A 26,637-nucleotide genomic window follows, 5' to 3' on the forward strand; every position below is an offset into this window, starting at 1 on the left:
TCACTTAACCTGATCTTCCAAGTAACATTGACAATAACACTACACCCAGAAACTGCTGCACCCCGTTTAAGGAAGGAGTTGAGGAGCTCATTACAGATAACTTTTCTGAATTAAAGCCTGCAAACACCATACACTATGCATGTTATTCATCCTTGGGCTTTCTAGACTAAGTCAGAAAACAAAATTTATAATACTTAGAAATCTTTGAGTGCAAGGTAAAAACACTTTAAAGTATTTATATGGTATTAATACTTAGAAGTGGGTAATGGTATTCCTCTTCACAGACAAGAATAAATGAGATTGGTTTTCTTTTGCAAACATCAGACAGGGAATGGCAGACCTGGCACTAGAAGCCAGGTGTTTCATTTCCCAGACCAGTGCTCTAATCGCTCAACCATCTTGGCCCCCAATGTATTTCATGAATTTACTTTGGCAAGCACAACATAGTGCTAACATTGCCTACTATCTTATTCTACTGCGCATGAATTATGCACTACAGTGTTGATGTAAAAATGGTTAGTTCTTACAAACTGATAAAACTCTGAAGTTAATACACTTTTTTAGTGAAAAGTGAGGTTGACATTGCCATTTTTTGGTGACAAATAATGGATTTTTACGTTAGGAAAAGGAGAATGAGCAAGTCTATCTTGCAATAGTAGTTGAGAAAATATATTTAATTCACATAAAATCCCAAATGCACCAGTGATCATATCTGTCCAAAGCAAAAATGAGAATGAAAGAAAAGCTTCTATTGTTTACTACAATGAATATGGAAATTAGTTGTTTTTTTTTTTTTCCATTCTAGACCTTAAAATTTGATAACATCTTTTTGGAAATTGTCTGGTAGGTACTGTACTTAAGATATTTTAATCTGTCTGCGCTGAACAGAGAAACAAGACTATATTCAACCTCTGTGTACCAGAAACAAACAAAAAGTGACGAAGGTGACGAAGGCAATGAAGCTGGTGAGGGGCCTGGAGAACAAGTCCTACGAGGAGCGGCTGAGGGAGCTGGGCTTGTTCAGCCTAGAGAAGAGGAGGCTCAGGGGCAACCTTATCGCTCTCTACAGGTACCTTAAAGGAGGCTGTAGCGAGGTGGGGGTTGGTCTGTTCTCCCACGTGCCTGGTGACAGGACGAGGGGGAATGGGCTAAAGTTGTGCCAGGGGAGTTTTAGGTTAGATGTTAGGAAGAACTTCTTCACTGAAAGGGTTGTGAGGCATTGGAACAGGCTGCCCAGGGAAGTGGTGGAGTCACCATCCCTGGAAGTCTTCAAAAGACGTTTAGATGTGGAGCTTAAGGATATGGTTTAGTGGAGGACTTGTTAGTGTTAGGTCAGAGGTTGGACTCGGTGATCTTGAGGTCTCTTCCAACCCAGACAATTCTGTGATTCTATGTGAAAAAGACTACAGATCATAGCCCTATACCCTAATATACTTTAATGCAGTAGCTATAATGCAGAGGAGAAATTAAAACTAAAATAGAAACAAGATTTATGCAAGTTACATGGAGCACAAGTGTTCAGAACAGAGGATGTAAAAGGGGCTGTATGTTATTTATAGTTAAGAAAGCAGAACATCAGAGGGGAACTGAAATAATAGATATAGCTTACGTTAGTTCCAACTTGTTCACGTTTCATGCAAGCCCTGCGGTTGTTTCAGAACACCCTGTTTTCTATTATAAATTAATCACGGTAATGCGCTCTGTTGTCAGACATCATCGAAATACAGGAACAGCTGACAAAAAGAATTCTTATGCTCCTTTTAAAATAAAAGCAAATTAGTTTCTTACAAAGCACCTATCAGTAGATAAAAATATATCCTCCAGTGTATGTAAGACATGTTTGGAAATGCAACTTGGAGTTCAGATGACCTATGAAATTAGAGTTAATTCAGTGTACTTTTATGTAAAGCAAATACTGTGGCACGAGCACTCTGATAGATCAGCAGTGGTACAGGCTGATGAATCGTACTGAGCCGTAGGAGCTCTCAGGTTGGATGGGAGGTCTCGAGTCCCATCTCCCACTCACTGCAGCGTCACGGTTGACCAGCAGTATTTGTGCAGCTGGGTCTTGAAAACCTCCTCAGATGAAGACTGAACAAACTCCAAGAAACCAGCTTGCCTGCTCAACTGCCCTCACACAGAAAAGTTTCCATATACTCAGTTATGTCCCATTTCAGTTTATGTCTATGCTCCCTCTCAGTAAGAACCTGATTCCAGCTTCACAACAAGCCCCTGAGGCCACGGGGGCTTCTGCTACACCAGCCTGAAGCCATTCTCTCCCAGGGCAAGCGCTCCAGCCCCTGATCATCTTGACAGCCCTCCACTGGGCCCACTCATCTCTGTTGTGCTGAGAGGCTCCAAGCTGGACATACAGCCACAACAGGCATAGCAAGTAACAGGCGTACAGTACAAGGCACGATGAATTTAAAAACATTGGCTTTTTATTTATTAGCTAAACAGCTTCACCAATAATGCCTTGACGACAGAAAAAGGGAAAAAACATAAAACAAACAAACAAACAAAAAAAACAACAAAACTGAAGTAGTCCTGAAAAAGTTTTCCCAAGTACCTTGACACAAATGGAACAAGACTACAGTAGGAAGTGGCTTCACTTCCATTCTGCCACCGCTGCTTTATTACAGCAACAACAAACCAAACAAACAGAGAAGCCCTAGATTTTGCAGCCACAGTAGGTAAAATACATTCAATTTTACTAGAAATTATGTCAGTGTCTCATGAATACTTCATTTCAAATGTGATTAACTTATTCTTGCATAAAAACAGTGCCACAATACAGGAAACAAACAAGATACTAAGCTGTGCAGAGGTATTAAATGACCAGTCCCCATCTCATTTAACTTATGCAACATTTATAAAAGGGGACTAACAATGAACTAATGACATCTGCAAATAAGAGTAAACTGGGTGGTGCTGGAAACATCAGTTTGATGAGGAACAATACAGAAGATTTAGAAAGATGGTTTGGAAATCAAGATTAATTTGGAAAAAGGCCAGGTAACATAAAATGGAAGACTACAAGACAAAGGGTAAGTTAGCATATAGGAGCATCCTGAAAGAAGCACGGAGAAGTGAAGGAAGTGAGAAGTGAAGAAGCAGGAAAAAGAAGTGCACCTTGCGCAGTTTATGGGAGGGATCCTGTTAGCGACTGAAGAAGGTGACACCTCTTGTTTGTGCAGCTCAGGTAAGAAGCCCTCTGGAATAATCCATCCACTCCTGCAAAACTCAATACTAAGCCAAGACTGATGTAGTAAGGGAAATTCAGAAAACAACAACAACAAACCAATGAAAATCATAAAGCCAATGATTGCTTTGTGTGTCTGCCTACCTGCCCATCACAACAGGATGTGTACATCTGTGAGGCACATGTGAGGCTGAGGTGTGTAATCTGGGTAAATGACAGTGAACACAGGCAGCTAATTCCAGGGTAGGCACCCAATGAGGAAATGCATTTTGGCCCACAAGGACTCAGATGGGGAAGAGTAAGAAAGGAATGTGTACTGTGACTTTTTTCTGACTGTAAGATTTCTATTCTGCTTGAACAATCTCTGGAGACATTTTTGAATTTCCATTATTTGAATTTCCATTCCTAAAAACGTGTTGAAAAGATGGAAAATGTTCTAAAACATACTGTAAAGAGTAATCCTGCACAGGCAGGGAAATCATCATTGAGGCCTTTCGCCACAGCCAGTGTTGTACATTTCTAGGGTATTGTACTGGGTCTGGTAAAACCACCACAGGTACCTTATAAAACTGGCCCTGCATTTAATCCTCCAGATCTCTTATATTCAGAACTTATATATATATATTATATATATATATAAGAAAAAAAAAAAGAAAAGAACATAAATATATATATATATATAAAGAAAAAAAGAAAAGCCCAAGAGAAAATGAAGGTATGGAATTATTTTTATCTAAATCCTTAAAAAACAACAAACAACTTATAACTAAAACAATCTCTCTTGTGACTTAACAGCACAACTAGATTTGTACCAAAAGATCATTGTTACTGTACTATGACCTCTCATGCATACACTAATTACTTCTCTTAAAAAAGACATCCCGTAAACACAAAACTATTGTGTCTGAGTTCTTCAGAACAGTCATATTTGTCTTAAATGAGTAATGCTGCAAGAAAGCATGTAAACCCATTCACCCGAAAGCCAGGTCTAGTTTTGATTGTCATTCTTCTGATTTTGCCTTAGGTTGATGTTACTTCTGGCTTGTCACAGAAGATACCCTGAAAATGCATGCCCTTCTGATTCCTTCCCCCACGGTGCTGGGGGCCAGCAAGCAAGTGATGAGATGGGGCCTCAGCCGCCAGAGGGTCAACCCACCACTGTGCTCAACTGCATGCAGCAATCCCATGTGTTCCCAGGTGAAAGAATCCATACCATTTACAGCATCTTCATCCTCTCTCTTCTTACAAACCACTCTAAAGGCTAAATTCAGTTCAATGAATGATTAAAACAAGAATGGCAAAGAAGGCAGATGAATTAGTAAACAGCAGGAAGCAAGTCTAGCAATATATATATTTTTAACTCTACCTAAATAAACTTAAGATTTGGAGAGATGTGCTAAGAAGCTTGTTCAAATGAACTTTCCAAAACATGAGATGTTATATAACTCACTGAAATACAGGAAAATGCTCTGTGCCAGCAGAAGAGACTTCTACAATTGCCTAAAAATAGCTTTAAAAAAACGAGGGAGTTCACTTCTAAATGAGTGATTCTGACTTTGCTGCTTTCATGCTGGCTGTAATCCAGCTCAGCAAGAATGAGGTCTGCCTCTGCAGGTCTGACTAATGCACAACTAATTTCAGAGAGAAGCAACTTGGAAAATCATCAAATACCAATCTGTTCCTTATTCTGCAACGGCCAGAACACAAAATGACTTACGGGTATAGCACACAGGGGTCACGTCCACTGCAGCTTTTCAGAGCTCATATGAAATGAGTTCTACCATAGCCAAAAGGTTCCTTCTGTTGGAGAAAAAAGGGGCCACGGCCATAAAGCTTCTTTCAGATCCTTATAATTAAACTTCTGCTCTTACAGAAGCTCTAACAGAAGAAACAACCGGACAAAAAATGGTAGCAAAGCTAGCTGTGAAATCAGAGAGAAAGCCAAGCAAACACTGTTTAGGAAACTAGCCCAGGAGATTCTATGACCAAGAACTGTGGCTCTCAGTCAGGAGCATGGAACAGTCAAGAAGCCCCAACACAACGATGCAGGGGAGAAATGCTGCCTCCATCATCAGAGAAACCCTTCTGAAAGGCTTCTTCAGAGGCTCTCTCAGCGGAGGCACTTCAAGGACATGAGCATTTTCACTGTCCTGCTGACTGTCCTTCTTGAGTCACAAGGAATCTCACTGGGTCACAGATTAACCCGAGTTCCTTGTTATCACCTTCCCTTCGGTGTGTACCTGTGCCTCACGTAATCCCACTGGTCTATCCTGCTATTTTCTGCCCGCACTGGGTTTGGAGTTGCTGACACACCTCACTGTGCTACTTTGTGCCTTCTCTTTACACTGGTTCACATCACTAGTCAGGAATCTATCAGCAATCTCTCTCTTTGCCTGATCTCCACTGGAGTGGGAAAAAACCATCATTTGGCCACACTCAATGGGTTAATTCTGCTTGTTTCAGAACGAGATTCCTCCTGAAGCTTGCCACTTGTTCCTCCCCAGCACACTTCTCTGCTGTTAAATACCTGCTTTGTGCTTTGGTCATCTTGACTGTTGCCACATCCCCCTAGGACATCTAAAACATCACGGAATAACGCTGTTGTCTTCATATCTTACCATGCGCCACCACTCAGCTTAAAACATCTCCATTGTTGCTGTGGTAATTTTTTGATTCTGTCTTCACAGGTGTTTTATTCAGGTGCTCCACGGGGAATGGCTTGCTTTTTCCTGTCTTTTCAATTACTGAATGCACCCCCAGAAGAGAAAAAATGTTGTTGCTTATATGCAGGACTGTGACAGACTTCCCCCAATTTAATTCTGGAACTTCATGGTGTAAAAGTAAGCATAGTCTACCCGTATTTTGTAAAGCAGAATGGTGGCCCCTGTGAGAAACGAGCCAGCGTGCTCCTAGGCTGTGATCTCATGCTCCTGGCCTCTGGATGCTTACGCTGCCCCGAGCATCCAGTCTATAGGGAGGTGAAATTTCATCTCGTCTCCCAGTGAGAGACTGTGTGAACAACTGGGTTAAGGGAGTTCATGGAAGACAGATCATGCGAGCAAGCCAGGGTCTCAAGATGTGCATGGCTGCTGCTCCAGTCAGACAAGAGTCCCAGAGACAGCTGGAAAATACTCAGTGAGTGCAAAGACGGAAGCGGAAGAATGCACAAGAGGAAGGGCCGTGGACATGGCTGAAGTGTTAGATCACACATGCTAGCTCGCATTGTTCACCGTCTATAGCGTTACACAATGACAAAGGGAAAGCAGTGCTCTATTAGCAACAATAGTGTGTGCATTTGGGCTGGAAATGGAGGATTTGCCACACTGAATTAAAAAAGCAACCTGTCTGAGGTGCTGTCTTTAATATCACCTAAAATTCTGCATTTCAGAGGAAGTAAGGACAACACAGCCAATGAAATGCTCTGCATGGAGGATTAAAATTGTTCCTTATTCCCTGCTGTATTTGGGCTGAGGTAATCTGAAACACATCATCTTCTAATAGTGAGCAGGACTGGTCAATGTACTGTTAAAAATAAGAACACCTGAGTCCTGTCTATACAGGAGCTGCCCTTGTGACAGCAATGAACGAAGTCAATAATGGGTTTGAACTTCTGTCACTGCTGATGCACAGTGGAGAACAGACTTAATAGTAAAATGATAAATGGGCAACATGACATCTCCAGAGCAGCAGAAGTGCTGTACTCACCATGCCTCTCATTTTTGCTCAAAGTTGGGAAAGACATTCCACTAACAGGAAGAAAAGGAACAGAGCAAAAAGATGGGGAGTTTGGTTAAAACCAGGCACGGTTTTCATACTACATGTGTTGTGAAGTTTTAGTGTATAGTGATTCGTATAGGATGGGTACAGTGCTAACATAAGGCAGCCCAACCACCTCCAAAAGCTAAAAGAAGTGGAAAAAAGAGAACAAATAAAACATGTCAGACAGTTTGAAAGGACTGCACAAACAAAGCAGTACGCTAGGTATAAGAAAAGAACCATTTTCAGTGTTGCTTAGATGATGTCAGAGAAATATACAGTGAAAGGGGAAGGCTGCTATACATCTTTCTCATATCATACTTGTTGAAAGGCCTTCAAATTCGAGAACCAGGCCGGAAAAAAAGATTTTATTTATGATTATTATTTTTTAAAATATGGGTACCTTTGTTAAAGAAAGGATTAGATTTCCCAAGAGCATGTTTTTGAGCACAGCTCCCCCCCAGATTCCTCAGCAACAGGAAAGGAGCTATGCCAAAGGGAAGTAAATGGAGAAGAGGATCCTGCACTGCAAATCCTTTCTGCCTTGCCTGAGCCTCCCAAAGCAACTGACAGCTACTTAGCAAAGCAGAGGTCCTGTCTGAATCATTCTGCAGAAGGGCTGCCCAACTCAGAGTGAAAAATGAAGTTTACAAGGCATGCTGGATCTAGCACAGAGACATTACCCCTAACACACAGATGGAAGGAGAGGGTGCAATGAACCCTCTTTTCTACCTTCTTTATTCTACACTTGTTAGCAAAACCTGCTGTTCTAGCACATCACGTACCATCCCCACCCCCTTCCTACTCCTGCTCCAATTCTCATGAGCTCTGTGGCTGTCATATCTGCACTGAGATAGAGAGGGTTCAAGTAGAGAGGCTTCCAGGAGTCTTGAAAACTTTCTAACCATTCTTCAATGCAGCCTTTCTTGTAATGTGTAAATAAAGCAAATGCGCTACAGACTACTGGAGCTCACCTCTACTACCCAGCTCAAGAACTAAATGCCGAGGTTTGCTTTGTCTTCTAATAAAAGAATCTAACGTATACAAACAGTGTGGAAGCAGGTTAAAGTTTTAACAACAGTGTGTACATGTTAGTTGAGATTAAAAGCAGACTGCTTACTGAAAAGAAAAATCTATGTTTTTATCAGAAGCCTTTATTACCATTATCTGCTGCAACAGACCACTACACATAGACCCTGCCAGGCACCGAAAATACCTATACAGCCTGGTCCAGAAAAGCTTATACTCTAGATAAGAACGTGAAGAAATTAAGCTTCCTCCAAATCCAATGCACTCAGAGGTGTTGTCTAAATGCTAATGGTTACTGCAATTAGGTATGGTCTCTTATTTATTTGTCTCCAGCTCTTCTGTAGTACTGCCAGGTAGGTTCACATCAAAATGCCATTTACAAGCAATCTGTACTTGGCATTACAATAAAAGCAGTGATGTGAATTAAAAGGTCCGATAATTGAAAACAGGCCTGTTCCTGCCACTGACCTCTGCTGTGTCTCAATTTAGCAATACACCTATAACACTGATCAAAATCTAATGGTATAAACTTTTTATATTCGGGTAAAATTAAGCCATTTTAAAATGCTGTCAACACCACATTCACTTCAAATGGTACTGTAACACAGTGCAGACAGACTTTGTTACACGGTTACTTGCAAGAAATTGGCATTCTAGAGGAATTCAGGATCCTGTACCTCCTTCAACTACAAAAATGCAGCAAAATTTTTCTCAATGTTTTATATAAAATTAGCTTGCTATTGTTCCCGTTTTATTGTTTATTTATTATTCTCTTTAGTTTTCGGGATGGAGGTGACTGAAAGCTACAGAAAAGCCTCCAGTTCAAAGGAAGGAACGGATTTGCTATGAGGTGAGGTTTTGTTTGGTTTACTCTTTTGACAGCAAAAAGTTCCCTCGTACACACTCTTGTGTAAATCACTTGAGTGATTTAACCATCTCAGTAAGTCAAAGTTCTTTCTCACTTCCCAGGTTCCCACGGTCAGCTCAGCCACGTTAACTCCTCTCACCTGCATGTCCAACACGGGATCTCCTTCACTTCTTTAGCTGCAGCTCCCACGTCCAACATCACACAGCTCTGAAATCCTTACATCCAGGCCACTCAAATCACCACCCAGCGCCGCCAGCAGCGCTAAAACTTCCTCTCCGCGTTCCCTACGCTGCTGACCTCTGAAACAGGAGCGGGCAAACACGGCCGAGACAAAGCACTGGCGCTTTACGAGCCCGCTCCGTGTCCCGCGGCGCTGCGGGACCAGCCCGGCGCAGAGGCGGGCGCCCTCCCGCTGCCTCCCTCGCCTCTCCGCGGCGGCACGGACAGACGGACGGACGGACGGACGGACGGACGGATGGGCAGGCGCCAGGACGGACGGACGGGCGGGCGCCCCCTCGTACGGGCTCCGCGGCCTCGTCCCCGGCTGCCGCTCGGCCCCGTGCCGCCGCGGCTGCCCCGCCGAGGGCACGTCCCGGGACCTGGCGCCCCGCCGACACCGCCCGCAGCCCCCGGCTGCCTAATTTCGGGAATTTCTCTTTTCCTGTTTCTGCGCGAGGGCTCCTTACCCACACCAACAGGAAACCTCGCGGCAACCGGCCTCCTCCCTTGTGCTCACAAACACTGGTGCTGACTGCCTGGGAAGCGAAAACAAACGCATCCTGAGTTCAAAGGCATTTCTGCATTCCAGCTGCCTCTCCGACAATGCCGTGTGACGGGGCAGCCGATTTCTTCCCAGCAGCGAAGCAGCAGGCTGCACTTACAGCACCGCGCCGCAGGCACAGCCGACAGAGCTTCGGCATCTGTTTCTGGAGAGCCGTGCCCTTACCTTAACGCACTGCCTACTTGTCCCGTGAGCAGTGAGCACGGCATCTTGTGCCCAACAAACTCCGCAGCTGTTTAATCAGTCCCGGTTAATGAGCATCAGCTCCTTTCACACCGTCAGTACCTGCAGTATAGGAAGGCTTCTGCCTTCCCTCCCTCCCAGCTGAGTCACCCTCCCTGCTCTCCGGTGATCGTATGACAGCCGGACATCTCCGCCGAGACCGATCTCACATCAGCAAGAGCTTTCAGGACGACCCAAACCACATCTCAGTGGTACTTCGCAGACCTCCTCTGGAAGCTGGAGTGTTGCCCTTGCTTATCGCACTTCCAGCTTGGCAAAAGGCTTATTTTCAGGTACTCACATTTGTAGTAAATGCCCAAGAACCAAACCTACAATAATAAACATGCACGTATAACACAGGCCAAAAGCAGTCTACAGCTCACAAAAGTCACAGGTTATAAACAGGTTATAAACGTATATCCATCTATTTTCGTAGTACTAAATAGCACTTTGACAAAATAATACTATGCTATTTAATAAAGCAAATTCAATCATGATTGTATCAACCAAGGGGCATCCAACACATGCTAAGAAGTGCAAAAGCACACAGGAAGACGTCCTGTTTTTTTTCTGTAAAGTATTTTGATCTCTTAAAAATTACACCTATTAATAAATATAATTAATAAAAAATAAATAAAAATAAAACATGACAAATACAAGATGTATGCTGATACCAAAGCTCAGCAAAAGACCAGTAGAATATCATTATCAATACTCAGCCCACAAATGCGATCACTCTAAAATCTATTCCAAATAAAATTCTGGGTTTCAGACCCTGACAACTAAACCATCTGCAGGATGTTGCGACGTAGACTGTTGTGTTACTGTCTGCACATGATGCTTTCTGTTAGAAAATGCTCGTGCTGCTTGTTGCTTCTGCCTGCAACCCTTCCTACAAAGGCAAGTATCTCCTGCTCAGACTAATATTTTTGTCTCTTTCCCTATGGATTAGTACAAAAGCTTTCTTCTTCCTAAGTGCTTTCTTATGGAAGGAAGCTACTCTAGGAAAGTCAATCATTTACAAGAGAATGCCCATCTCTTGCATAAATCCTCTTGGAAAAACTGTGTTAATTGGCAACACTTGGCTAGATGATAAATTTGATTAAGTTTGGTTTGCAGATGAATGACAAATTTCAGTTGAGAGCTACTTTACTCACAACTGTATTCCCTAAGTTCATACACTTATGGCTATGGAGTTAAACCCTGGAATGTATGAATACTTTTCTGTAGATACAAGTTCCTTTTATAAGCAAGTAAACTGGGAATTAGTTTGAATATGGTAAAGAAAATTAAATTTTGTTCATTCCTTTAAGACTACAAGCATATGAAAAAATGAATTATTTAACAACTCTCTCACAAAAAATGTCTGTTAGTTATCTTGAGTGACATGGAGCTTCCATGGACATACTGTTTTCAGAGCTCTTGCCCTCAGCTCCCCAGAGAATGGAAATCACAGGTTTAACTCCAAGTCACTGTCTCCATATACATTCTGCAACAGTCCTGCCTTGCAAGATTGTGGCATTACATGATTATTATTATGATTACTTCTAACACATACAATGCTATCCACATAGTCCTTCTGCTGTTCTACTAGGGCAATATTAAGGGCACAGATATCTCTGCATAATTTTGCTGTAATTGCTCTGTTTGAGGCTATCTCAGCCTCTGCTTCTGCCCCAAGTGCCGTACCCACCGCTGAGCTGTGCGCTTGTGGTTCACATGAAGCTGCGTTTCCCATTCCATTCCTCATAATGGATAACAGCATGCCTCTCCAACCCCAGGGAGCTGCCCAGGGTTCATCAGCAAATTGTGATGTTTTTTAAAAGAAAGGTGGTTTAGATGATGTGCAAGTTCTCAGGATTTATTTACTTCAGACACTTACATGTTCAAAAGCCTCCTTTTTAATTTATTTTTTCTTTCTTTGCCTTTTGTGCTAAAAATAAATAACAAACTAACTGAAAACAGCTGAATAAAGTTGCTTAAATTGCCTCTTGGTTACTCAAGTGAAAAACTCTGATATCTTTATATTTAAGTGTACCCTCAAAGACTCAAGGTTCCGATCAGCATCTTGACATCATCAAAGCACTTTAATAAAACCGCTTTTAAAGAATTACACCAGAGGCTGGTGCTTCTGGTGGTAGCCTACACCACCAGAAGCAACGAGTTCCCTTACTATTAAGAAGAGCTTGTGAAGGAAAATGGTAAAAACCTCATGTTTATTGTACAACATAACAGCAAAAGTAAATGAGCACACAAGTGTGGGGGTTATGGCAGACGAGCCTCTGAAGCACAGTTGGAAAATACTTGATAGAAGACACAGCCAGGCATCCTGCCAGCCAGTAATGATAACCCTAAAAGCTGTAAGTAGCTATAACCACCTCCCCACTCACCCAAAATATATCTGTTTACAGCTAACAAATATGTAAAATAGTAATGCTAGAGTAATCCCTGGGCACCTTGAAGAAATGGTAACCTCAAAAATAAATTATGTAGCAATTCATTTATTTTTTACTACTTTCAGACTTCAAAACTTCTCCCTGTTCTTCTAAAGGCAAACTGGATTTTAAAGAGTGTGGGGTTTTTTTAATCATTACTTTTTACATCTGCATTTTTGTTTCAGAGAAACTAAATCAATATGCAGCCAAACCACAGCAAATATCCATCCAAACCATATAAGCAAAACCAGTGAGGGGTGTCAGAGAAAAATACAACATAAGCAACAGCTCAACAGCTCTATACACAATTTTTCCTTTGGATCAGCTGCAACATATTCCTCAGACAATAATAAAAAAGATGTGGCGTTGTACCAAAAGCCTGTGTTATGCCGGGTGCTCTGATACATTACAACACCTAGCAGCTTCATCTGACCTATTTATGCTCCCGCTTTTAATGGCATAGCTGATTCCAGAGAAGAGCTATGCAGACCATCTGTCGGAAAGACGTTTAAAAATGTTTGGATCACATCAAAGATAACACTGAGTTCAGTATTTATACATTTTTCCATTAAAAATAAGCCTCCTTAATAACTTTCTAATGAACTCTGTTGAGTAAAATTTATATACCATCTCAAATGAAGTATTTGTTTGACTGAGGAAAACACTCAGACTTATCATCCTATCCCAGTCCCTGCAAAGAAAGAAGTCTACAGTACAGTTGTCAGCATACTAACTAATATTACACGACAATCACTCTACCCACATCTACTTTACCTGTTTTTGTGAATCTACTTGAATTGCATCAAATAAAAATAAGTACCTTAAGACAGATAAATTGAGTCAGGGCGCTAAGAGCTTGGAGTGGTGCTGACTCAGACCTTATTAAAATGTGGGCAGTGCTCTGACACGCATTCCAATCCTGTCCTGCTTTGAAAATCACGCCTTCCCGTCCCTTCCTCACAAAGCAATGTGCCTGGCGAAACAACTATTTCCAGGAAGCAGTGAACTCAAGGCGTGGAGAGCGTTACATCTCACAAATACAGCAGACAGCATTGCAGTAACACTAACCAGGCACGCTAAATATGACCACAGATTCCATCTGCAGAACTAAAAATTAACTCATATTCACATAGGCTAAAAAAAAAACAAATCAACTTCTTCAATAATTAATGTGTTCCTTTGTATACCTACATTTAATTAATAGCTTACATATATTCCATGCATACAAACTGTCTGAAACCTAGTCTTAACTTTCTCTCACTAATTCTCATACAAACAAGGTTAGTATTCCACTACTCGGCCCGTCAGATTTAGCCTAAAGTTGCATGCACAGCAAAATCCATGCCTGTAACCAGCGCATGTGAAAACAAAGGGAGAACTGAGGATTTACCAGCACAAGTACAGGGCTGCTTACACACATCTCAACCACTGAGAAAAGCATTATTTTCAAGGATTCCAAATACACCTGGTTGAAGCTATCTTTTGGCCAATTCTGACCTGTTCTCTGAACGCCCAACAATGGAGTCAGACTAGATGTTCATTTGAACATAGCCAATGTCATACAAAAAGCTTCCAAGCAGCAACAGTTTACTGGAAGTTGGCCAATCTGTTTTGTTGCTAGTTTCGTGTTACTTCAGCTTTAAGCCCGTCAATCAAACACGCATGATAATTTGGGCAAGTAGGCTTTTTATTTTTCTCTTTCTCCTTTCCTTCTGAAGGGGCTGAGGGGACACTTAATAAAGTAACTCTGCCCATTGATAAAGCTCATGCAATTGAGCATCAGTGTCAACTCCTCACCTACATGAAAAGAGCTTCTACTACGTAAACGCAGATGTCAAGCACTCGTGCAAAGCCCCAAAGTAGTGCAAATTCTGGAAAGCTTTAAGTGGAAGCAAATATTGTACGCCCCATTCCCAAGTCCTATCCATTCATAATTACTTAAACTGGTTCTACATCTTGTTCAGACAATGGGCGAAGACAAGTTAAAAGCATTATTCATCCTGAAATGGCAGTTCAAAAATCTGATCAATGTCTAAGCTAGCAATTTCTGCATAGTTAATTCTTCTGCGAAACACATATAAATGACATAAACAGAACAGACATGCTTCTCCTGCAAATTGAACAGAAACTTCGATTTCTGACATTTTTGTTGATTAGAGACAAAACATTTAATTTCAAGGAAGCAATATTTTCCTTCCTTAACAAATTCCTAGTATTAACAAATGGAATTGTATTGACATGTTCCAATAAAATATCACCATCTTTAAGTAATTACACAGAATTAGTTGCATTACATATATACAAAGGTATCTAGTTAAATGCGTGTGAAAAATCTCAATACATTCCTATTCCAGGATCAATGGGCAAAATTCTGACATTACGTACTCTCAGCAAAGCCTGTCTGTGACTGATATACCCTCAGTGCATTGCCTGGAAAAAAACATCTGCAGTAAGACTTAAGGTGGAAGTGAAAACCAGAGAAATCCAGCAACTCATGCAGTATGTTGCATATTACAATTCTATGCATAGATTTATGATTACAATCCAAATCTGGTTTAAATTGAGTGTGTCTTTCTACTACACCTGTTTCTCAACCTATCAAAGTGAAGCACAACCTCAGTTTACAACAGGTTCAACTGATTTAGCTTAAGTTAGTCAAGAACAGCTGAATTTGTAATTCAGAATTTTGTAATTTTCAGTCTCCTCTCTCCCCCCAGATTAAAAAATATACACTTGCATGACATGGAGCTAAGTTTCATTTTGCTTGCCACACTGACCTGTGTGAAAGCTCTTTATGCCCTGGAAAACAGGCAGCTCTACTATACTGTGAGCCACTCAAGGATGCAAGCTGATTTGGGTGTGCCAGTGATAAACAAGTATGGACAGTGATTGCATGGAATAACTGGTTGCTTTAGAGTCACAGAATTTAAAACCAGAAGAAATTGTGATGATCTAATCTGACCTCCTGCATAACACAAGCTACGTAACCCCACCTAGCAATTAGTTGCCTTTGTGACAAGTTTGATACGGTAACTCATCAACACTGGTTTTGCCAGATCCATTTTGAAACATTCACCTACAATGCTAATTCAAAGCATGCTGCATCAGGTAGGCTCTGCACCTCCCAAGCACACTTCTCAGAGAGTGGAGCGACATCCTCTTCCAGATCTAGACACTATTGCCACACACTCTACCAGCCCACAGCTGTGCTGACAGAGCAGTCCCCTGTTAAACTGCTCAGTGCAGCTGAATTAGCTCCCTCTCCAATAGAGCAGATGTCTGTCTGCTGCCCCGTGAAGTGCAGGTACCCAGTGTAACACCGGGGCATTAGCAGGGTGTTTCCGGACAGGATAATGGCAATAGTTGCAACCGTAACACCAGCAGCTCTCTCTGCCTGCGTCAGGAAGGACAAAGGGTGCTGCTCCGCAGTCACAATTTGTACCCTGTGTCCCCGTGGATGATCCAAAGCAGCTCTCCAGCATGGCTGTTTTTCCAACAGCCTTCTCAGGCCGAGGTGTTCAAAGCTCCAACACCTAAGTGAAAGAACCCAAGACCAGCGTTCATGCAACTTCTGATTGTTTTTGACATAGGTAAATAAATTATTCAGATACACGAGCAGACACCTACCTTTTCAACACAAACATTTTAGTAAGACTTATGTTGCAGATATATTTTGTAGGTATAAACATATTGTTTGTGTCACAGAGACAAAAAAAAAAATTGGCTTGACAAGAACAAATTATTTCAAATGTTCATGTTCTTCATCAAATTAGGTTCCGTACATACCTAATCTCTGCCCACAAGTACTGACATAATGAGAAAATTTACCCCAGAAATATATTAGCTTTCTGGCTGCAACCTACACACATACTCTGTTCATGATGCTCCCCTTCTGTGTTTATCATAAATCAAAACCAACAAAAGTAACCAAGTGGTCTGCCTCAGAAAGCTACCTTCAAGTTAACTCTCTCCTGCCCTTTCAGGTGTAGCAGTAATCAGCAGAGCAAGCATCAGACAAAGTTTTTGTGCACTGTACCCACCTGCCTACTCATTTCATGAAAAAAAAAACGTCTGGAAGAATGGCAACAAATTGCTTGGAAAGTGAAGTCAAGAGGACTGCAGTGTGATTGGAGGTGGAAAACCAACAATGTTGCAACTGCATCTTCTAACCCTGTGCATTGTTTTCTCTCTGCATCCTCAGGTGACAACATCTTAACGTTGTTGTTAAAGAGAAGGTTTTTTTCTGGTTTCTTTCTTCTGGTGCTATATGAACTAACGAGGTAGCTATCTGCAATTCTGCTTCATCTATCACTACCACCACCGCCCGTCAAGTTTTAAAACCAAAAGTGTTTCTGCAAGATACGGAACAAAACCACAATCTGCCTTTTACATTCCAAGTTTTCTTTCTGAGTTACACAGATGGTCTAGATAATTAATACAGATATCAAAACAAAGATAAAATCCTTAACTAAACACAAGGGCTTTTTCCTACTTTGCTGATGTTCAGATATGTTTTTTGGCAGCTTCCAACGTGATACCCATCATGCTGAAGGACACAGCACTTCAGGTCTCTGTATTCTCCAGACACTTCTGCCTAACCCCTGTTCAGCACTGGACTCAGCCTATTGTACTTTTTGAAGAACATTTTCAGCATTTATCACAGACATCATCAATTCGCAAGTGTATAAACTGATGACAACGGCTGTGTTTGTTCTTGTATAAATACAGCAATCCTTTAGTAAACACGAGGCACCATAACACTTCTAATGCAGAAATACTATTTTCATGCTTATAATTTTTATTTTAAAATATACATAGAGAAAGCACATGAGAGAGCACGTAATCCTTAAGCAAACCAGGATGTGGCTTTTTGGGCCAACAGGCAATATGGTTTGAGGGAAGAGTCTCCAGCAGAATGCTGTTATCACAGGTCACTGCCTTAATTGCAAAACGTTATCCAAGTATTCTTACAGCTTCTCAATCTTTTTTAATCCTATTAAGTCGCACCAACTCCATACTTGCATGATATCACACTGTTTCCCACATTTCAGATGGGAAAACAGTTTTAAATAGATGGATGATTGTAAAACAAGGCTGTGTGAATGTCCGTATTGCCATCTTAACCACAAAAAGGACGTATTTTGGAGTTCAGAAATCTTGGCACATGAGATTTTTCACAAACAATGTCGATGAATGCTTTAGTCATCATGGGATAAACCAGGTAAGGTGGATGACTGCAGGGAATTACTTCAGCTCTTGTGGAAACAGCCTTGTCTCCCCTCCATGAGGAATTTATAATGAAACACGAAAGCACATCCTGTCTTACCAAAAACTAGGGCCGTCTGCTTTCTGTGCAGTGGAAGGAGGGCAGGAGGCTGGGCTTCTGGCTCTGACTCATGCTGCCAGGAAGAGCCAGGTGGTGCAGCTGAAGCAGCTCTTCCCTGGCATGACCTCTCTGGTTACCTTGGGAATACATACCTGCCCGCTCCTCAGCACCACCGCTGCCTGTGAATCACTCCCAGCTTCTGGCTCTACCAACACACGGCCATGCAGATGAGGAGGCTGAGAAGCCCCACTCACATCCAGCTGAGCCAGGTCGCCTACAGAGAGCAGCAGCCTCAGTGGTGGATGGACAGCCTTAGACATAAAAACTATCTCTGCCTGACAGCACAACTGAGAGCTTAAAATGATCTGATGTAAGGTATTAAGATGGTAATTGAGTAAATTTGACACTTGCATTTTTGGGTATCATTTTTTCTTATGCTCCTTACTACAGTTACTGAAAGCTGAGGTCCTTACAGCTTCTGTACCTTTTTCAGTTCAGTTATACTTCAATTATATAAGCAACACTGAGGAAAAGGATTCTAGTCTAAACCTAATACACTATACACAATTTCTTAAATTTGTTGCCCAAAACTACCATTGCAAAAATATTTTCCCCTTACAAACAGCTCCATTTTAGAGTCAATTTCTCATTGATGTTACAAAGCTATTCCCTTTCACAGTTTTGCATGAGTATACAATTACCATTACAGAGATATCTCCCCACTGATTTTCCTCTTATGTTGTCTCAAAACTTTTTCCAGAACTACTTCAGTATTTCCATGAATGTAAAACAGATTTGTCTGCACATGCACTATGTTTAAAACTTACATGCACCCTGGCTCCTGAACATATTTCCTCCAATGAGCCATCACATTAACCTTACTTCAGAATATTTTAATAAAAAAGTTTTTACTGAAACCAAATTCCCCTCTTATCAATGTTATTCATCTGAGATAACAACCTTACGTCTTTGGAAAGTAAATGATTTTTTTGACATAATTAACCCCTATTGCTCTTTCCTTCCATTGCTAAATAGTTCTCAGTTACACCAGTCCCAGCAGTGCCTGGTATAATCTTTATTAGTGGTATAAGCAGCACCCCAGATTAATATGCAACCATGTTAATATTTCATCATAACATTAGCCCTTTGAAAAAAAATAAATCACAGCAGGGCTGAGGCTGGCGGGGACCTCTGGGGGCACTGCTCCAACCCCTGCCCAGGCAGGGCCACCCAGAGCAGGGTGCCCAGCACCACGTCCAGGGGGCTTTTGGAGGTCCCCAAGGAGGAGACCCCACAGCCTCTGGGCAGCCTGTGCCAGGGCTTGGTCACCCGCACAGTGAAGCGGCCCTCCTGGTGTTCAGAGGGAGCCTCCTGTGCCCAGTTTGTTCCAAAGCTGGTATGAAGAACATTAGGGTGCTTCAGCGTGATCTCCAGTGAACTATGGACACGCAATGTTGCGAAGCTGTGTCTCAGTAATACCACAGCTTCCTACAACTCAAGCAATTAAAATTAAAAACTCAGAAGTTGACAACTGGTTTCTTGTTAGAGGCTTTTGGCTATCACCTTACGTTACAGCAGATACAGAAATCGGTTTTCATTGTTTTTAATCTTTGTAGTTAAAAGAAAAACAACACACCACCAATCTGTCTTTTTGTTCTAACAAAAGTAACAGCAAAGTCCAACCCACACCCCATTTTTCACCTGCATCTGTTGAGTCAGAGCACAGATATGGTCTATTCCTCAAGGAGTGGGAACTGAAAACATTTTATTAAACTAGAAAATGTCTATAGAATGAAAAACTAGAGCAAACAAACCACATGTTAAAACAAGAAAAAATATCTGTTAAGTGTAAAATAAAATAAGGAGAAAATGTTAGGAAAATCTTCTTAAAATGTTTCTGTGAAAATAATTGAATGAACGCAAAGAATATGCTAATCTGAGGGTGAAGCTATTAAATGGCACCTAACCCAGGTATGCAAAGACATTAGAGAGCTAAAAATAAAACAAAGATGGACGTCAGGAACAATCCAAGGTCTTCACAAGAAAAATAAATTAACAAACTATAAACAGCATGAAAAAAGTGATGGTTGAGGCATGGAATAAAGCCAAGGTTTTTAAAATACTGACTGTGAAGGAAAAGAAAATTGAGGATTGAGTCTTCATTGTCTCACAATGCAAAAATAAAGTTGTAACACTGGAAATGATCAGATGCCAGGTTCAACAAAAACAAATAGCAACCCTCACACAATGTGCCATCAAGCTTTGGGACAACTGCCCTGAAATGCTGTTGATCTTGGAAGTTTACATGAATTCAAATAATTTATGGTTGAACTAATGCATGAAAAATCCTCCAAGAACTATCAAGCAGATCTGCCTACCCCCAGAACAGCTCTAGCTCAGGGAGTCTCCTCATGAACATGGCTGGCAGGGGTTGGCAGTGTCGTCTTATGGTGCCCCACTTTTGGGCAAGCCCTTGCTTTCAGCCACCATCTAAAATCAGATAGTGGGGTAGCTGGCTTTCTGGTCTGATGTAGTCTGATGGCCCTTCACTGTGGGTTAAGTAATTGCCTTTTCATTTATCAATTTACATTTCTACAACCTCCAAAAGCTCATTTTTCTAATCCAAGATTTTCTATTTCAACATCCCTCTGCTTGATCCCACTCTCACAAGGATGTTTCCAGCCCCTACTTTGGGCTGATTCAGCCCAGATGGAAGCAGTGCATTACGGACACAAGAGCATAAGCCTCCAGCAGCAGCAGACCTGCCACCAGTGAAACAGAAATTCTCTCAGAGAGAGAAGTGCCAGCCCCTCTCCTACTTTCTGCCTAGGGCATTCCACCTCCTCACACATGCCAAATTGCTTGGCTTGTGTGCCAGCTTGCTTGGCTGCTGCCTGAGTGGGCAAGAACAATTTCTTTCACCCCACTTCCCCTCAAATTAAGTGCTGCTTGTTTTCAATAAGATAAACAAACTCCAGGGGGATATTGACCGAAAAGGAAAAAAATCTGCAAGAGCACTGAGGAAGAGGAAGAGAAGAAGAAAACAGAAGAAGAGCCCCTCAGGAGTTTGAAGCTGAGGAAAGGGAATGCAACTTGAACACAGTACAGCTGAAGAAGCAGGTGATGAGATCAATCAGCAAAGTGTAAAGGAGTACTTAAAGCATTCACACCAAGGTTTTACCAAGGTATCACTAGGATTTAGATAGGTAAACAGCACAGAGGTCCAGCAGTAAACACTAAAGGAATGAGAAAGTAAAGTAGTTTTATAGAGAGAATTTTCTTTTTAGAGAATGCAACCTACAGCTGGCAGCAGACACAGCAAAGCACAGAGGAAAAGATCCAGGATTTCGAAGTTCAAAAAATCCTTGAAGCTGGGAACACATCATCGTGCAGGTTTCATATATCGAGTCAGCCAGAAATGCAGCATGGGAAGGGAGAAGGGACAGCTTGGTTTTAAAAATATGTGTTTGAGAGAGAGCAGAGAATCTTATGGAAGAAAAAAAAAAAAAAGAAAAGAAAAAAAAAAGAGAGAGATGCGCAGAAGAGCTATTTCCGTTCAGCTGCAGTCTCAACTACCAATTCGGTGACAATATCAAATGAAACCACCTGGTGAACATTACAGGGGAGGGAGATTTGTGCCTACAGAAGGAAAATTTTCACTGGAGTGCCAAGAATGGTGGAGCGTCTTTCCACAGCCAGGATAAGAGCCAGGGCTGCAAGGGAGAATCTAATCCACAGAGATAAAGAACAGATTCTGCACGGGGCTTTTTCCAGAGCAGCTCAGCAGCACAAACACAGATAAAAGACTAGTTAATAGGTGTGGAAGGGATAGTTTTACACCTTTCTCAAATTCCCTGAAGTTCCAATTAACAAACCAGGCCCCTGAGACCACCACGGCTGCTACCGGGAACACTTTAGTTACTCTAAGTCACTCCTTGACAAGATTAGTACTGTTAGCAGTCCTGGAAGACAGGGCTGAAATGTGAGAGGTGATTAACACAGACTGTGTCAGGAAGACCAGCAAGCTATGCAACAGCACTGTGAATCCCTGCAGTTTACACCCCTGTCAAAATTCAGCCCCAAGTGGATTAACTGAAAGCTAAATCTCAATTCCATTAAACACACCAGACCGAGGTGATTTCTGTTTACCAAAAAAGAAAGTATTAAGTTTTCTTCATGTGTTTAGCACACTGTGTCAGCAGAAGTTTAACCACCATGCAAACACCGTGTCATTGGAAGAGCTGCAGGCCTGTGACAGCACCAGTGTTCACTAATGCCAAACAGCAGTACCAAAGTGAGAATAAAAAAGATGATATAAATGAGATAAATGATCCAAGGAAGACAGTAAGCTACCAACTTTTATTCAGAAACATTTAAAATATGGAGAAGGATTGAACCAGACAGCTGACAGAATCCTCTGTTGGTAAGCAGGTTTCCAAACAGAAACAAAGAAGTCTGTTTCAAGACATGTTTCAAAAGGAGGAAATAACTACAGTCCTTAAAGCTCTAGGGAAAAAAAAAAAAAAAAAAGAGGTTTTTGCTGATGTTCTCACATGTAGCTCAAGATCACGGACATACTTGTTCATGAGCTTTAATATAGGAAGCACTGCAAAAGGTTTTGAGTATCAAATTTTATCATCTGTGCATTGAGATATCAACAGACAAATGACACATTCCAGCGCATATCTGATAAGAATTTACTTCAAGTACAACTGTCATGATTTTTCCCTTACCAAAGAGAAACACATCACTTTGAGGTTTCTCAGAGCGTTCAGGAGCACGGTACTTACTCCCTGTGAAAACCTAAGCAGAGGGCAATACTGATTTAGAGCGATCTCACCTCAGTGGAGACAAACTTTGACTCCTACAAAGCTGTTCTGAAATCATACAGTGCCAGGGCACTGGGCATGCACACTCCCACGCCCAACACTGCCCGTCTGGACATACCCAAGTAAATCAAACACAGCTCACAGGAGGTTTTGGTGTGCTCACCTAGATCTCCTGGTCTTCTTCCACCATCATAAATTAGACTCACACAAGGACAATGCACACAGCCTGCTTCTAGCTGCCATTCCTCCCTCAGGAGGCATTTAAACGTGAGCTGATAGCAAAGCACGACTCCTGTTCTGGCGGGGGTAACTCACCCAGCAGTTCCCCAGGGCCTCTAACACCTCTCCTCCAACACCGAGAGGTACAGCTGTTCAGTGACAGGAGGTTTGCATTTCAGTCACTCACAAGGAGGGGGCAGTCCGCATGCAGATCACAGAACATACTGAGCAACAGAAGAACGATTTTCAGTACTAATTTCTGACCCTATCCCGTCACTGAAACGTTCTGTGGAAACAGCACCTATGTGAATTTGGCTAAAATTACGAGAGAGGGTTGGTTGTGCATGTATTTGAAGGGCATTGCCATGTTTTTGATAGAGATGTTCCTTCTGTTTGCATAGTCTTTATTGTTAAGGGACCTACTAGCAGTATAAAAAAAAAAAAAAAAAAAAAAGGTCCCAACTAAAACCAGAGAAATTATTCAGGTTGGAAAGGACCTCCAAGACCATCTAGTCCAAGCCTGAACCCAGCACTAAACCCAGCATTAAACCATGCTACTAACTTCTAAATCTACATGTTCCTTAAAGACTTCTGGGGATGGAGACTCAAAAGAGGATGCCATTAATAACATTCCTTTAGTAAACTAAAATTCCAAGTCTTCCACACCTCTGTGAAAACCAAGTGTTCTTTGAGGAGTCTCATTTGCATTCATGCACATACACATGGGGTAATTTGTAAGGTTTTCCTGCCTGTGTTTAACAGATGCAGTGCTCTGTGTGTGCAATTGGCTCTTTTCTAAAATGAGCATATATCCATCCTTCTTCTCCTGGCAAGTGTCTTCCTGGACTTTGAATAGCAAAAGCATTTCACACTGTGTTGAGAGAGTGCAAAGGAAGACTAGTCCCTGTTTCCCAGCTGACTTATGTCTTTCTCTCTCTGCTACTCTAAACCCTCACTATTTAATCTGTTACAAAAAGATTCACAGCCCACTGGTATCAGGTCATACTCTGTGCCTTCGCCTTACCTGTTCTGCAGTGTATCAACTGACAGCTTCACCAGTACTTCCTCTACAGTAGGTAACACGTTATGTGATGCCTAAATTGCAATTTTATCAGTATGGGAAGTTTGGAAATAAACCTGCTATCTTAGGGACTCTGATCTTTCACTCAACCTCTACCCAGGAAATACAACTTTGAGATGTTACTCCTGCAAAAGAGAATGAACACTCAAAAACTGGTATGGTGAGCTCCAATGCGACATCAGCCCCTTTGCAAAGCTGCTTTTTCTCCTCTACATTGCAAATTTAACAAATAATAACTGGTCTTCAGCTGTCACTATCACAGCAAAAACTGCAAAACGTGATGGGAATGTGATGAAGAGGCAAGTCTGGAGACTGACAAGATCAAGTTTTCAAGATATGAACAAGTGATCTCCGACAGGAAGCAGCTTAGGTGCTAGCCACAGTAGTAATTGTAGAGTGTGAATCATTAACGCCTGCATTGCTTATTTAATTGGGGATGATAAGCAGTCTTCCTGGTACACTTGGGATGGCAGTTGACCAGGGCTGCAAAAAGCAAGCAGTATCAGACAATGACTTTTATTTTTATTCTCCTTTTGAAATGGGAAGGAGTCCATTTCTGTTTTTGCAAACTTTTTTTACTTTTTTTTTTTTTTTAAAGTTTCACTGAAATGGATGGAGCATAAAGGGAACCAAGGGAGCACACTCACTCATTCTGCTTAAGAAAATTCTCTTTTCATAGACGTTTATCTTAGAAAGCTTATTCTGTGGGTCCCATTTACAAGCGTATCAATACCTTATTCTGTTCTTGTGTTACTGATGAACAAAATTGTTCTGGTGAGTGTATTCAAGATCATGCCCTCAAGAGGATGGCCTGCATAGCTTACTTGAGTTCTAGTCTGAAGAATCCTACTCAATTTTAAATAATTTCTGAATCAATTTTCTCCCAAAAGCCAAAAGAGGAAAAAAAACCACAACAACAGTGGTAACAGAAACATATATATACAAACTACAAATATTAAGTGACAACAGAAGGATTCTCAAAAAAACATAAAACACATTTTTAATCCAAAAGCATACTTTTTCGTTCATAAACCCCGCTTCCCTTAGAGACAGTTGCTGCTTGCTTTATACTCCTTTAGATTTTATGTGCACAATTTTTACAGGCAAAGAGACTTCATTTCACAGAAACTAGTCTAGCCAACAGTCCCCTGAAATCTCCCATCCAAAGAAAAGGCATCAGCCTAGCAACTGCTAGCACTCAAAGGTCAGGGCAGACAGTCACCTCTTCCTTCCGAGGAGACAGCGGCTTGGCTGGGTCTTCTAACCATGGGAGATTTCAAGCATTCAGCCTGACTGTGGTCTGAGGGACTATGGGGAACTGACAACCAAGCAGGCTGACTTTTTTCCATTGCCTATGCCGTTTGTCAGCAGTGACACAAACACATAGAACTAAATGCCATAGGGTTCCACAGTATCTCCACGTTATGAGAAAAGAGTAAGTTAGAAAATAAAAAGGTTTATTCTCTACACTGTGCAAGTTTGTATTATATGCATCCATCTGGATGTATTCAGGATATGAAAGTGTCCACCAGCAAAGTATTTCCTCTTTTAAAATTCAGTTCTAATATTGGCTTATTTCCGACCTTATTTTCTGACACTTTAAGAAACAAAAAATAGCTCTGCCCGTGTTTACACTTAAACTATGTGCTACAATCAAGGCCAGCACTCTCTTTCTAATTATAAGACACGAAGTCTTCCTTCCTCCCTACTCTAGTCCAAGACTTCCAAATGTTTTTGTGTAAGCATTACAGATTTCAATTAATCCACTGAAATCTGCTGTTGAAATCCCAAACTCAACCACATCACATGCTGTATCTGGTTACAATTCATAAATTACTGGAAAGTGAGAAATGAGAGCTTCATTTACAGGATATGACCTTTTACCTGTTACATTCCTTCTGTGCAGCTAAATCTGTTATGAAACATCATTTAACCACTTTTGCTACTTCCTTGTTAGTCTGATTTCCAGAAGGAAATCCTGTTCAAATTCAGGCAAATTTTCTTGACAGCTGTGAAACTTTTAACAGTATAGCACAGTCTATTCATGCCAACTTGTCAGTAACTCTGAAAGGAATGGCTTGAGAGGTTGTGATTTTGAAGTGGGGTTTTATCAGTAATCAGGCACGTCTTAGTGTATGTTCTAAATTTGCTTTGAGATTATTTAACCTGTTCAGCATACCTTAAAAATGTTCAAACTACAACTGACTGTGATACAGGTCAACTCTATCTGCACTAATGTTCAGTCTTCTCTGTGATGATCCACTTATTAACTGGTATTAATTACATTTTGCAAAGCTGGTACAAACTTGAAACTTGAAGAGGTGATCTCTTTATTCATGTTCAGTGGCTTAAGAAGCTAGAGTTGTCTGCATGTTTTATATTCACTGTTAAGACCAGAAACCACATGCAATTTTCAGCATCTTGCATTCTTCAGAAAAGAAAACCCTTCCTCCTCTTCTGCCACATAAATCACAGAGAAAAAGCTTACTATATTCTCTAAAACTGACAAAACTTTAAAAGGCACCTAGACTTGAGAAGACACAGCCGAACATCAGCATTCTGGCATATTCTCCCTCACATCAACAATACTGCATCCAATTATTTGATTACTCTGGCAAATTCCAGATGACTAGAAGAGTTTCAAAATCAGTTCCTAATCTGAGATAAAATTAGCATTGCTTGAATTGCAATAGTGCTAGAATATCCAATCATCCTGTTTCAAACAACACCCAAGTAGCCTTTCTTTTCAGTGAGGTTCAATTTTAGTATTTTTTTTTCTTGTTATTAAAAATATATATATATACATATTATAAAACACAGTTTTTAATTGGATCATGTATCCGACTCCTGCCATCAGGTGTTGTTTTTTTTTTTAATTTAGTTGTTCCT

At 41.2% G+C, this 26,637-nt stretch overlaps 1 protein-coding gene across 2 annotated transcripts in view; it reads right to left on the reverse strand.

Moving 5' to 3' along the window:
* MCC (MCC regulator of WNT signaling pathway) overlaps window positions 1-26,637 on the reverse strand; it is a gene marked incomplete at its 5' end in the record, with an annotated part of 197,525 nt that overhangs the window by 87,008 nt on the left and 83,880 nt on the right. The window contains one exon of one of the 2 annotated variants that reach the window (XM_084305167.1): window positions 8,995-9,116. The exons of the other annotated variant lie outside the window; for it this stretch is intronic. Coding sequence (XP_084161293.1) covers window positions 8,995-9,000 — 6 coding nt within the window. Of the gene's footprint in view, window positions 1-8,994; window positions 9,117-26,637 lie in introns of those variants that run through there. 2 annotated transcript variants of the gene reach the window in all.

Source organism: Netta rufina, assembly GCF_964035555.1.
Source record: "Netta rufina genome assembly, chromosome: Z".
Lineage (NCBI taxonomy): Eukaryota > Metazoa > Chordata > Aves > Anseriformes > Anatidae > Netta > Netta rufina.